The following is a 13,756-nucleotide window of genomic DNA, read 5'->3' on the forward strand; positions in this document are numbered from 1 at the left end:
CTCAAGTCAAGAAGACACCATTCTAACAGTTCAAGGCTGACGCCCAAAGAGAAATCTTTGGACATGTGGTGGGAAGAGAAAGCCAGAGAGATCCAACATTATGTGAGCATCATGACATGCAAAACCTTTTTGAAGTTACCAATGTCAAATGTTCAAAATCCCCTTCGCTCACAGAATGGGGTTCCTCTTTTGAAGGATGACAATGCCATCTGTCAATACTGGAAAGAGCATTTCCAACAACTTCTAAAGCAGGAATCCACAGTGGCAGCTGACATTCTCCAGGCTATTTGCCAGTGGTGAATTGCAATTGATGGAAGAGCTGTCCCAAGCAATCAAATGGATGAGAATAAAACAAAGCGTGCAATTCCATTTGCTTTTCAGCTGAGGTGAGGTCTTCAAAGTTGGTGGGCTTTTTCTCACATCAAGACTCCAAACTTACATCCTACAGCTTTGGGAGGAAACAAAACTCCTCCCACCCTATCTTCAAGAAGGGAGGTAAATCATTCAATGAGAACTATTAAGGTAGTTCCCTTGGTTAGCAGCAGGGAAAATCCTGATACACATTCTCCTGAATCACCTTCTTCTGGCTGAGGAAATCCTCCCAGGGACACAATATGGTTTTAGACCTTCCAGAAGAACATCTGACATGGTCCTTGTTTCCAGAAAAATCCAAGAAAAATGTTGAGAAAACACTCGGAATTTGTCAGAGCTTGCATCGCGCTGACCAAAGTATTTGTGAGGCTCTATCGATTGTGCTCCTAAGATTTTGATGTTCAAGAAACTTCATCACAATCCTATAAATGCTTTATGATGATATGGCTGCAACCGTCTTGTGTTATCTGCAAAATCTCGACCAGGGTCAAGCAATCTATCTGACAGTGGCTATTCACCTCATCAAAGATCAACCGTCCTCTGGTGTCAGCACAAAGTACTGTCTCGTTGGAAAATTCTTTAACCTGTCGTCTCCGTGCCAAAACTAAACTGACCATCATAGGCATGCGTGATCTACAGTTTGCGAATGATTGTTGCATGATCGTCGCCCACTCTGCACCAGATTTGCAAGCCACTCGCGATCTCTTCAATTTTACTCGGCCAGTTCTTCAGTTTGAAAAAACAAAATTCATATATCAGCCCACAGTTAATCAGCCAAATAGTCCATCTCCTGTGTATGTTGAAGGAGAGACCCTGGAATATGTTGAGCACTTCCCAGACATTGGCAGTCACCCCTGTCAAAAGGTCCCCATTGATGAGGAGATCCAACACCGGGCCAGCAAGACAGATCAACCTTCTATAAACAGTTCTATAAACAGCGAGTGTTTGTCAAAAGGGGCCGCCGCAAGTCAACCAAATCTGAGCATATGGAGAAGTTATTCATCACCCCATTCTTGTATTGGTAATGCCTCTGCCGCATCCTTCGGATTCAATGGGAGGACAAATTTTAGTGTCCTTCTTGAAGCGAGCTCCACAAGCGTCCAGACACAATCCGTGAAAAATCAACTTTGATGAACTGGACACTGTCTGGAAGGCTGATAGAATTTCACCCACCAGGTCCTATTTTCTGATCATTTCAATGACCAATGTTCTGGGGATAATAAAAAAAATACTTCAAAGACATCTGAAGCTTTTCTTGAAGTGCAACAGCATTGGCATTAATGACTGGGAGAAGCTTCCGGGGCTAGGCCGGCGGCGGAGGGGTCGGCGCCGCGCCAGCCGGCGGTGAAGGGCTGGCACAAGTTAGCGCATGCGCAGAACCGCAGGCATGGTTCCGTGCATGTGCAGATCGGCCGGTGTATTCTAGCACATGCGCAGGGGGGTGTCTTCTCCGCGCCGGTGCGGATGGAAGAAGTGCTCCCACAGCACAGGCCTGCCCGCAGATCGGAGGGCCCCGATCGTGGGCCAGGCCACTGTGGGGGGGCCCCCTGCCCTCCCCAAGTACTGTACCAGCCGGCCTACCAGCCAGGTCCCGCCCTGTGGGACCATGTCCAATTCACGCCGGCGGGACTGGCCAGAAACCAACAGCCGCTCGGCCCATCGGGGCCTGGAGAATTGCCGGGGGAGCCGCTACCAACGGCCCCTGACCGGCACGGCGTGATCCCCGCCCCCGCCCGGAAACCGGCACCGGAGAATACAGCAGCCGGTTTCGGAGTGGCAGGGCGGGATTCACGACCCGCCGGGGGGTCGGAGAATCCTGCCCCCCAACTCTCATTGGATAGCACTTTCATCCCAGGCATCAACCTGGTGAACCTTTTGTGCACCTCTTCGAAGATAAGCTAATCTTCCTTAGGTAAAATACCAAGACTCTAATAATCGTGGAATCGTGAAATCTCCTGTTGTATTGCTCATGGTCAAGTTGGAGATAACACTGCTCTGTAGCTGGCATGCAGCATCACATAATGTTGATGTGCAACAAGGCTTGATGAATGAAATGACCGCCTGATTCTTTTGGGGCGGCACGGCGGCAACGTGGGTAGCACTGCTGCCTCACAGCGCCAGGGACCCGGGTTCAATTCCAGTCTTGGGTGATTGTGTGGAGTTTGCACTTTCTCCCTGTGTCTGTGTGGGTTTCTCTGGGTGCTCCGGTTTCCTCCCACAGCCCAAAGATGTGTGTAGGTTAGGTGGATTGGCCATGATAAATTGCCGGTTTGGCAATTTTAACAAAAAGCTTATAGGAATAGGGTGGGGGCTCTTTCAGTGGGTTGGTGCAGACTCGATGGACCGAAGGGCCTCCTTCTGCACTGTAGCGATTCTTCAGTTAAATATATTTTTGACACAGAGGACTACATTTTAATGGGCTTCAGGGTCCTGACATCCCCCAAAGGTAGGTCCTGACCCGGGACATGCCAGACCAGGGGCAATATGTTCCAGGAGGTAGTTCCCCATTTAGCCATCTCCAAGCTCATATCCTTTTCAAGATGGCAGCCAGGTTCCCAATACTGCTGCCGCAATGAGGGGACTGGCAACTCTTGAACAAGAGAATCCCCACTGGGAGATGTGGCCAATACTGAGGCATGTCAGGGACTACGAGGGCACCTCAATATCGAGATGCTTAAACACGGAGCGCAGAGGAGCACATCTAAAGTAAATATTACCAGGATTGAATCTGACAGGCCCCACAATTTACATGGGTCTAATCGCAATGGAATAGGAGGGAGATCTATCATGCAAGGTGGTGATTGGCAGTCACGTGTGCAGGGAGCTCGACAGTGTTTGGCAGCAGGCAGGAAGGCTGTAAAAGTGCCTAGCTCTACTACAAAGCAGTTTGCACCTCCCTTTAGCTGCTATGTTTCCTAAAGTGTTGAAAACTCTGCTGGTCAGGGTTAAACCTGAAAGATAAGGTAAACGTGAACCCTGTGACCTCATCATAATATGTCCCCTCCTAGGGCAGTGTTCGATGCCTGACTCTCAACATTTCCCGCCTCCATTAAAACTGGCAGTGGACTGGGTGGAAATGGGTTTGAGATATTTTTTAAATTTTCACATCTCACCCAACTCCTACCCATCCATTCTTGGAAGGAACCTCCTCCCCCCCCGACCTGTGTGAGGAATACTGAACTTTAGCATATATATTGATGGATATCTTGTATCATTGCTAATGGTCAGATGAAGGAAATGCTGATTTATATTATCTAATATTCAATATGTTACCAGGTCACTTTTACAATGGTTGAATGTGTCAACTTTACCTTTTCAAACGTGAGGTTTATAAGATTGTTATGTTTTGGAACTGTCTTAAGATATCATAAATGAAGGGGCTTATGGTGACCTGTTCTGAAGTCTGCTTAACAGCAGACCTGGCTAATAAAGATTAAAGAAGCTTGGGTTGTTTTTCTGGAAAGAATCTGTAAGGTGTTCATACTTAGAGGCAATGGCAGCTGCATCTCATTCCTTTTCTTAAAGGGATTGTAACACTGCATTGGAAATGAAAAATAATTGACCTTGATTATTATTTAAATGTTCGTTCCACTATGTAGTCTGTTCAAATATTACGTCCCGTATTTCTTTTTTGAAAACCAGTAGTTTGCACTACTGCCTCACAGCGCCAGGAACCTAGGTTTGATTCCAGCCTTACGTAACTATGTGTGTGGAGTTTGAACAATCTCCCGGTGTCTGCGTGGATTTCTTCTGGGAGCTCCGGTTTCCACTCACAGTCCAAAAGATGTACAGGTTAGTTGGATTGGCCATGCTAAATTTCCCTCAGTGTCTAAAGATGTGGAGGTTAGTTTATAGGGTTACTGGGATAGGGCTGGTTTGTCAGAGGAGTGGGCCTAGGTAGAGTGCTCTTTCAGAGGTTTGGTGCAGACTCGATGGGCTGAATGGCCTCCTCCTGCACTGTAGGGATTCTATGATATGGAGAAAGATATCAGAGTTTGGGAGATTATAAAAACTGCCTGGAATATACCTCTATCTTGCAGACTGTAATTCTGGGCCGAAACGTCCGAGAGTGGGTGTTGAGGTGTGCTAGCATGGAAGATATCGGAACATTGGGAAGAGAGATAGTCACTAGATGGCACAATCGTGGGGTGTGGGACAGTGAAGAGCAGCAGGGGAAATCAAGGGTAGGGATACTGAGAGCGAGGGTGCAGGTGTGGGAGAAGGGGAAGAAAACTGGGAAAGGGGTAATGACACATTCACATGAGTGGGCGAGAGAAATAATTCCCTCCAATCCACAGAGTGTATGATGCTATTTCCACAGCTGTTTCTTGGGAAAACCTATGCTATTTACATAATACTGATAAGCATTTAAGCATACGTAATACAGATAATCGTTGGGGGAATAAATCATCCCCAGCTCCTTCCCTCTAATCACCCAACATGACCAAACCTTAAGCTTAAAGTGCCCCTCCCGCAATCTTCAGCAACATGGCATTACGTCAGAAAATATTACAGCAAAAAAAAAAGTGAAATTTATAGCAGGTGCACACATGAACATAACTTTTAACATACTGTTGACACCAGTCCATCATTAATGGTGCTGGTATTCAGATAACTTAAAAACACCATTATATTGCACATAAAAACAATTAATTCTAAAAGCCAAAATGCATTCAAGGTTTGCTTTGTCTTATCCAAAGGTCACAACAGTAGATATACTCACCTCTGCTACCTCGCTTATATGTATTGGGTTCCTTGGATTCTCCCAGCCAACTGTATTCTGTTGGCATGGATAGAGGCCTCAAGTCACCTGGAAACAACCCAATAAGTAGTTGAAAATACTCTTGTTTTGCAGTGCAGTTTAAATGTATGACTATGTTAAAGGGGACACTTCGGGGGCAAATATCACAGGCGCACAGTGTGCTATTTTCCTTTCATTAATTTTAATGGATGCAAAATTCTGGGCTATGTGCCTGCAACTTCCTGACCTGCACTCATTGAGAGAGTTCGCCCCCTGGGGGGTGAGCACCGGATTACAGAGTCACACCCAAAGACTCCTTTGTTGCAAAAGTCATTTGATTTATATATGAAGGAAATGTCAAATAATGAAGTCTGGAAATCACTGTTGCGGTCACCCACCGATATTGTAATGCATCCACCATCCCTTTATTTTAAATGGGTTATTAAACTGGGGAACAGACAGATGTCACTTGCAACAGCCTCATGTTATAGACCCTTCTATTAGCTGAGGGTGTAATTCAAAGCATTTCCTGAACAGCATATTTACTGCAGAAACATCCTCTTTCCACTTTCCAAACCCATATCTAAATCAAACTAAAAGTTCACTTTCCTGTACAGTGAACACCTGGGCTACAGGTCAAATGTAATTTTTGTACCTGTATATATAATAAAACCCTTTTAAAGAAATACTTAAAGCACGTCACATGCATACCCTATATTCGGAATGTGAGTCAGTATTTCATCGTTTGTAGTTTTCAAAAATGTATTTTTTTCGAGGTATGCGAGTCGCTGGCTGGACCAGCATTTGTTGCCCATCCCTAATTGCCCTTGAATTGAGTGGCTTGCTCGACCATTTCAGAGGGTAGTTAAGAGTCAACGACATGTCGGCCCGATCAGGTTTTTATGACACTCAGCCACCATTGTTGAGACAAGCTTTATAATTCCAGCTTTATTATTTAAATTTAAACTCTCCCAGCTTTCGTGGTGAGATTTGAACCCATGTCCGCATTAGTATTAACCTGGGCCTCGACACCACCATTTCCCCCCATATTGATTGATGTGAATGAGAAAGCAGCAGAAACACAGTGGGTGGGATTCTCCGTCCCGCCGCACCCGTCTCACCAGCTGGCCAATGGGGTTTCCCATTGTAGGCAGCCCAACGCCATCGGGAAATCCCCGGGCATGGGTGCACTGCCGGCGCAACAGAGAATCCCGACAGCGGAGAATCCAGCCCAATGTATTACACTTGCTGTTTTATCTGGTTGCAAAAGTAAGGATAAATTGCCAAAACTATTGTGAAGAGACACCAACTTCTGTATGACTAAATTTCAACTTTCTCCCCTCTAACTTTTGACTCTTTGTTATCCTTTTCTATTTTTCACGTTGACCCTCACTATATTCCAGTCGCTATTTCTGAACTGTTGTAAGGCTCTCATTGGTTATTTGTGCCACTTACTGTTCCAGAACTAAAGTAATACTTCCTTTCTCAATGGATTTGAAACGAACTAAACAAGGAAGTCATCTTCAATAACTTCTAAAAATCAATCCCCGCTTTAACTATTTGCATTACCTTTATTCCAGTCTATTGTAAGAGTTAAAATCACCCAACATCATTGCTATGTTGTTCCTGTAACTCCCTCTGAACTGTCCAGCGATTCCCACCTCAATCCCATTTTCACTGTTTGCTGGTCTTTGGTCCACATCAAGATTTGTATCATTTCCCTCCATCTTTCTAAACTCTCTCCGGATGGACACAGTCTAAATGCAACCCAAGAGACTATAATCATACTCACACGATGTGATAGAATTCTTCACCAACACTGCCACCACATCCATTTTTTGTTCTCCCATTTCTCTGGAGAACATTACAAGCAGGAATAGTAAGCTTGCAGTCCCGTCCAAACTTCACCAATGGCAGGGATTTTGCCAGGTCTGAGTGCTGGAATGGGAGGTGCGTGGGCTGGAACAATGCTGAGGAGCCATGAGGTGGCACTCTGACACAGTCATGCCATTTCTCAGTGGCAGGGCTGGCAGCAGCTCAATTGCTGGCCAATTGGAAGCAAGCAACCAATTTGAAGGATTAAAGGTCTAATTAAGGGCCATTTCCCATGGCCACTAGGGTTTTACCACCACCATCCTTCCCACTACCAGGAAGCCATGAGGGTAGGCAACCTCTCACTTCCTCTTTTTCTCAGTAGAAAGCACTTAACCGCCTTTGAGTGGTCCAATTGTGGTTAGTTTCACAGCAGGCTACTTGAGATCCACTCAAAAGTGAAAGGAAATGAGATTAACAATCCAGACAGCTGGCTGTGTATAAACTGGCAATCACAGCCAAGTAAAATCAATTGCAACTGATGCCAATGGAAGTCTCACAGGTCAAGGATCTGAAGGGGTTTAATCCCAGCTGATGTAGTTTTCCCTTTCTAGGAATTAACAGGTGCTGCTTCCTCTGCCTGAGCCAGCAGCTGTAATGCAAAGATGAGTTTTAAAGCACTGTTTCTTTTCATTGTCTCTGTCTGGACTCCTCTCTAGCTTCCAGTTAGGGATGTCATTAATGGGGGACTTCGAGGTGAGGGCCTCTCTAATGGGGGGTTTCTGGTGGGGGTCTCTCTCATGGGGGAGGTTCTAGTGGGGGCTTCTCTTATGTGGAGGTCTCTGGTGTGGGTCTCTCTTATGAGGGATTTCTGGTGGGGGCGGTGGGGGGTCTAGTAGGGGTGGAGTTGGGTGGGCAGGATATGCATTGTGGGGGGTGTGAGGGGGAAACCCCCTAAAAGAATTACCCCCTTGGCCCACTGCAAAGTCCACCACCCTAGGACCACGCTGGGAAATATATGCACCAATTTTCACCCACGTGAATCCCAGCCCAGAGGATGGGAGATTCATGCAGGTTTGGAGAATCCGTTAATCGGATGCAAATAAGTCAATTTGACCCACTGGCGGTGGCATTGAGGCTCGCACCCGGTGCCAGCGGGGGAACCGAAGCATTGGAACGGGATCGGCGCCCTTTGGATGACGTTGGATTCTCCGCTACTGACAGTGGGCAGCAGAGAATCCACCCAAGATTTGAGCTCTGCAGTCCTGCCAAATTCAGCCGTGACTGGTGGTGGGCAATTAGACAACTCACTGGGGAAGGAGGTTCCGCAAATATCTCCATCCTTAATGATGGAGGAGCCCAGCACATCAGTGCAAAAGACAAGGCTGAAGCATTTGCAAAACTCTTCAGCCAGAAATGCCGTGTGGCTGATCCATTTCGGCCTCCACTAGATGTCCCAGCATCCCAGATGTCAGTTGTCAGCCAATTTGATTCATTCCGCGTGATATAAAACGATTGAAGGCACTGGATACTGCAAAGGCTATAGGCACTGACAATGTTGGGGCAATAGTCCTGAAGACTTGTGCCCCAGCCAAGTTGTTCCAATACAGCTACAATACTCACATCTACCCGACAATGTGGAAAATTGCCCAGGTTTTTTCCTGTATGAAAGAAACAGGACAAATTCAGCCCAGTTAATTACCACCCCATCAGGCTACTCTCCATAATCAACAAAGATGGAAGCGGCACTTACTCAGCAGTAACACGCTCACCGATACTCAGTTGGGTTCTGCCAGGATCACTCAGCTCCTAACTTCATTACAGTCTTGGTTCAGACATGGACGTGAGGTGAGAGTGACTGCCCTTGGCATCAAGGAAACATTTGACCGAGTATGGCATCAAAGAGCCCTAGCCCTGGAGTCAATGGGAATCAGGGGGAAAGGTTTCCGCTGGTTGAAGTCATACCTGGCAGAAAGGAAGATGGCTGTGGTGGTTGGAGGTCAATCATCTCAACTCCAGTCATTGCTGGCATCATCTCCTGTGCCAATAGCCTTTGGAACTCCTTCAATTGGCTATGCATTCGCTGGAATGTCGTTGACATCCCATCCTGAATCATAGAATTTACAGTGCAGAAGGAGGCCATTCGGCCCATCGAGTCTGTACCAGCTCTTGGAAACAGCACCCTACTTAAACCCACACCTCCACCCTACCCCGAAACCCAGCAACCCCACCTAACCCAAGGGCAATTTAGCATGGCCAATTCACTTAACCAGCACATCGTTGGACTGTGGGAGGAAACCGGAACACCAGGAGGAAGCCCACGCAGACACAGGGAGGACATACACAGACAGTGACCCAAGTGGGAATCGAACCTGGGACCACGGCGCTGTGAAGCCATAGTGCTAACCACTATGCTACCGTGCTGCCCTCTCATGGCCGTGACCTAGAATCTGCATCAGCTCTGGGTAACCTTATCCACAGGCCTGTCATGTGACTGGGACTCAGCAGAGTCCTGGGATCCAGCAGACCTCCGACTGCAGACTCCTTTGGATGTTCCTGCCTCCACTTGCTGTGCATCAGCAACTGTGCGGTGCTCACGGGATTTGGCCCCAGAAGCCTGTCCACCAACGTCGCCCATCAAGGTGTGTCGGCATTGGCGGAAGGTGGGGGTGATAGCTGTGACTCTGCAATGATGGTCTCCTCAGAGCTCTCCTCCGAGGTAGTCTCTTGGGTGGCTGGGGAGCGGCGGGGTGGGGGGGAGGAACGACTACTCTGGATGGCTTGGCCCCATCAGATGGAGATCCTGCGAGAGAATGGACATGTGATCAGTGAGAGGGACGGATCATTTTGTCTGACATGAACTTGAGACAGGTCATCTGGGTGAAGTGGCAATGGATCCTCACCTCTATGGTGCAGGCCCACCTCACCCTCTTCTAGGACATCCTCACGATCTGCAGGGCCCATTCCACACAGGAGTTGAGGACTTGGATCTCTGGCACTCTTCCATCTGTCTTTGCCCTTTTCCGCTTATTATGGGCTATCTCCTCCTTTAGGGACATAGAGGGGGCTTTGTCAAGCAACATGCTTGATGGATCGGGGTGGGGAGGTGCAGTGAGGAGGGGTCAATAGCAGGAGACATTTGTGAGAACTGCAACTGGACATTAAGGGGTTGTGCTGTTGAGTCCCAGGGGATCTTTTAAAAGCAGCTCCCCCTTGTTAGCGGTGAGACGCTAGTCTGGCGAATCAGACGGCGAGTCAGCCAGTAACTGCAAGATGCTCGTGCAGGCACAATTTTGATGCTAAGTGCCATTAAGTATGGGCCGTGAACTCAACAACGCGGCCGTCGAGAAACACTCCTTCAATCACACCAAATACGACACTTAGAAATGTTTCCGTTAAACCCCGCACAAAAGCTCCAACCTGTTCAATATTTGTCGATAATTATAATCTTTCAATTCTAGCACAGCGTTAAAAAATCATCTTGCCCTTCAACTGATGCTTTTATGTTTGTTTTCTAGTTTGAAGATCAACAGCTGGATTCCCCCCTTTTGGGACTACGTCCCCACGCCGTCGTGAAAACTGTGGTCTTTTACGCCAGGAAAACTGGCGTCAAAAGGCCAATGATTCACCGTCTTGCAGGGGGCTAGCAGGCAGCTGTCGTGGAGCTTGCAGCTCCAGCTGCCGATACAGCCCCCTGCACTTCCGGGTTAGAGGTCGCGCATGCACACGGCAGTGGCCTCCAGTGGCCGCGCCGTGCTTCATGGCAGACTCAGCCCGTGGACCTGGACCACTGAAATAGTGCCCCGCATCGGCAGCACGCCCACCCCCAGTCCCGAATGAAGCCCCCCCCCCCCCACCCCCGTCCTCCGATCGGCCCTCCCCCGACTGTGGCGGCCCCGGACTGAGTCCGTATCATGGACGGTGGGACCATGTTAGAACCACACCGTCGGGAATTCAGCTGGTCGGGGGCTCCACGAGTACGCCAATTTTTGCCTAGTGGAGAATTGCAAAACCGGCGCCGGTCCTGATTTCGTGCGCGAAAACGGATTCTCCGCCTCGTCGATTTTGCCGTCAGGGTGCGGAGAATCCAGCCCCAGGACTGTGCACACAGCCTAAGTATGGGCCTGACCTACAAGGTGAACATTTTAATTGTTTGTCTGCGATGTTGCTTTAAAACTTGATTGATTTGTTTATCTGTATCACTTGATTATTTTCTCTTATATGCACTTAATTTCTAAGTTGTAGGTGATTTTTTTCCTACCAATGTACATCACCCCACATAGCTCTATGTTAAAGTTGATTTGTCAGCCTCCAAGTTTTCTAATATGCTTATTTTATGTTGCATTCTTTTGAAATAGTTTGAGTCTTCACATCCATGCCAATCAATCCTGATTCCAATTTTATGAACGCATATCCTTTGTCCTGGTTTTATTATTCTCTTCAATGGTGTTTACATTTTTCACTTCTGTGTCTTTTCCTCTCTCCATTATTTTTTCACTGTTGCTCTTTGTGATGAACGGTTACTGCCTTATCATCATGTAAGGTGATGTCCCCTTTAAGACTGGGCTTGGAACCCTGGGGACTCCGCCTCTGGCTCCACCCATCTGGGAGCCATACATAAAGGCCTGCCATATGGCCTGTATAGCAGTCAGCTCTCGTCCATAGCTGTAGCATAGTTATTAGTCTAATAAAGCCTTCTTTACCGTTTAATCTCTAAGCATCATTATTGAGGGTACCTCAATTTATTAGACTAAACTAGATTCAGGATGGACGCAGGCCTAAAACCAGAGACACTCAATCTGGAAGCACGAACGCCGGAGGCAAAGGAAATTTTTAAATACTGGCTGCGGTGCTTCGAGGCCTACCTGGACTCCGCAGAGACTCCCATCCTGGGGCCACGCAAGCTGCGTCTACTCCACGCCCGGGTGAGTTACAGAATCTCCGCCACGCTCGAAAAGGCGACGACTTTTGAGGAAGCGATTGAGTTGCTCCGCAAGCGGTTTGTCAAACCCGTCAATGAGGTGCACGCCCGGCATCTGCTCTCTACCTGCCAGCAGCGCTCGGGGGAATCGCTCGACAAGTTTGTTGAAAAACTCACCGCGCTGGCCAGGGACTGTGACCATCAGGATGTGACAGGGGAAGTCCATATGAACCTGCACATCAGGGATGCTTTCATGTCCGGAATCCGCTCGACCTACATCTGGCAGCGGCTGCTCGAAAACGGGGCAAAAGACCTCCAGGAGACGCTAACGCTCGCCTCCTCGCTGGAGGTGGCCAGACTTAACTTGGGTACGTACCCCGCGGACTCTGCCAGCCCCCCCCGGACTTCCTCAGACTCAGCCGTATTACAGGCCTGCGCCACGCGGCGACCCGCTCACCATGGGGGCACACCGTGCTACTTCTGCAAGCAGGGTCAGCATCCACACCCACGCTGCCCAGCCCGTCCGCGATCTGCAGCGACTGCAGGAAGAAAGGGCACTTTGCGAGGGTCTGCCTGGCCAGACCCAGGGGCCAGAAAAACAAAGAACAGCCGGCCCGAAAATCAGGCTCTCAGGCCCGCAGGCCTCGCAATGCTGCTGCGCACCGACCCGACACGTCCTCTTCTGACGCGTCATCAGCCTCGTGCGAATCATGGGAGCGGCCATCTGGTCGGCGGCCATCTTCTCGACCCGACACGTGCGACCGACGGCAGCGGCCATTTTACGAGTCCGATTCGGCTGACGCCTCCGACTACCCGCGACTGGGTGCGATCACCCTCGATCAAACTCGGCCAAAACACCTGCAGAACTCCATGATGCAGGTCCAGGTCAACGGGCACGACACTGCATGCCTCTTCGACTCCGGGAGCACGGAGAGCTTTATCCACCCTGAAACGGTAAGGCGCTGCTCCCTACGCACTCATCCCACATCCCAAACCATAGCCCTCGCATCTGGGTCCCACTCGGTAAAATTCACGGGGTACTGTATTGTGGATCTCTCGATCCAGGGTGCCAAATACACCCGTTTCAAATTTTATATCCTCCCTCACCTCTGTGCACCCCTGCTGCTCGGACTGGATTTCCAGTGCAGCCACCGAAGCCTGACACTGAAGTTCGGCGGACCCTTGCCCCCCCTCACGGTGTGCAGCCTTGCGACACTGAAAGTCGCACCCCCCTCGCTATTCGCTAACCTCACTGTAAGCCCGTTGCCACCAGGAGCCGGCGCTACAGTGCCCAAGATATGGCTTTTATCAAGTCAGAGGTCCAGCGTTTACTGGGAGAGGGGGTCATCGAGGCTAGCAACAGCCCTTGGAGAGCGCAAGTGGTGGTAGTCCGGTCCGGGGAGAAGAAACGGATGGTCGTGGATTATAGCCAGACCATAAACCGATTCACGCAGCTTGATGCGTATCCCCTTCCTCGCATCGTGGAAATGGTAAATTGGATCGCCCAATACCGAGTCTTTTCCACAGTCGACCTCAAATCTGCCTACCACCAGCTCCCCATCCAACCAAAAGACCGCCCCTATACTGCCTTCGAAGCAGCCGGCCGGCTCTTCCACTTCCTCAGGGTCCCCTTTGGTGTCACAAATGGGGTCTCCGTCTTTCAAAGGGCGATGGACCAAATGGTGGACCAGTACGGTTTGCAGGCTACATACCCGTACTTGGACAATGTCACCATCTGCAGCCATGATCAGCAGGACCATGACGCTAACCTCAAAAAGTTCCTCCAGACCGCCCGAGCCCTTAACCTGACCTATAACGAGGGCAAATGCGTTTTTCACACCATCCGGCTGGCCATCCTCAGCTATGTCGTGGAAGACGGGGTCCTAGGTCCCGACCCCGAACGCATGCAC

General features: G+C 49.1%; 1 protein-coding gene across 3 annotated transcripts in view; it reads right to left on the reverse strand.

The window, feature by feature from the left end:
* Window positions 1-13,756, reverse strand: part of LOC140420938 (connector enhancer of kinase suppressor of ras 2) — a 986,283-nt gene that overhangs the window by 356,931 nt on the left and 615,596 nt on the right. For 2 of the 3 annotated variants that reach the window (XM_072505112.1, XM_072505114.1), the window contains exon 12: window positions 5,096-5,182. The exons of the other annotated variant lie outside the window; for it this stretch is intronic. In XM_072505112.1, the coding sequence (XP_072361213.1) occupies window positions 5,096-5,182 (87 nt within the window). The remainder of the gene's footprint in view (window positions 1-5,095; window positions 5,183-13,756) is intronic. 3 annotated transcript variants of the gene reach the window in all.

The sequence above is a fragment of the Scyliorhinus torazame genome, chromosome 5, assembly GCF_047496885.1.
Source record: "Scyliorhinus torazame isolate Kashiwa2021f chromosome 5, sScyTor2.1, whole genome shotgun sequence".
NCBI classification, from domain to species: Eukaryota; Metazoa; Chordata; class Chondrichthyes; order Carcharhiniformes; family Scyliorhinidae; genus Scyliorhinus; species Scyliorhinus torazame.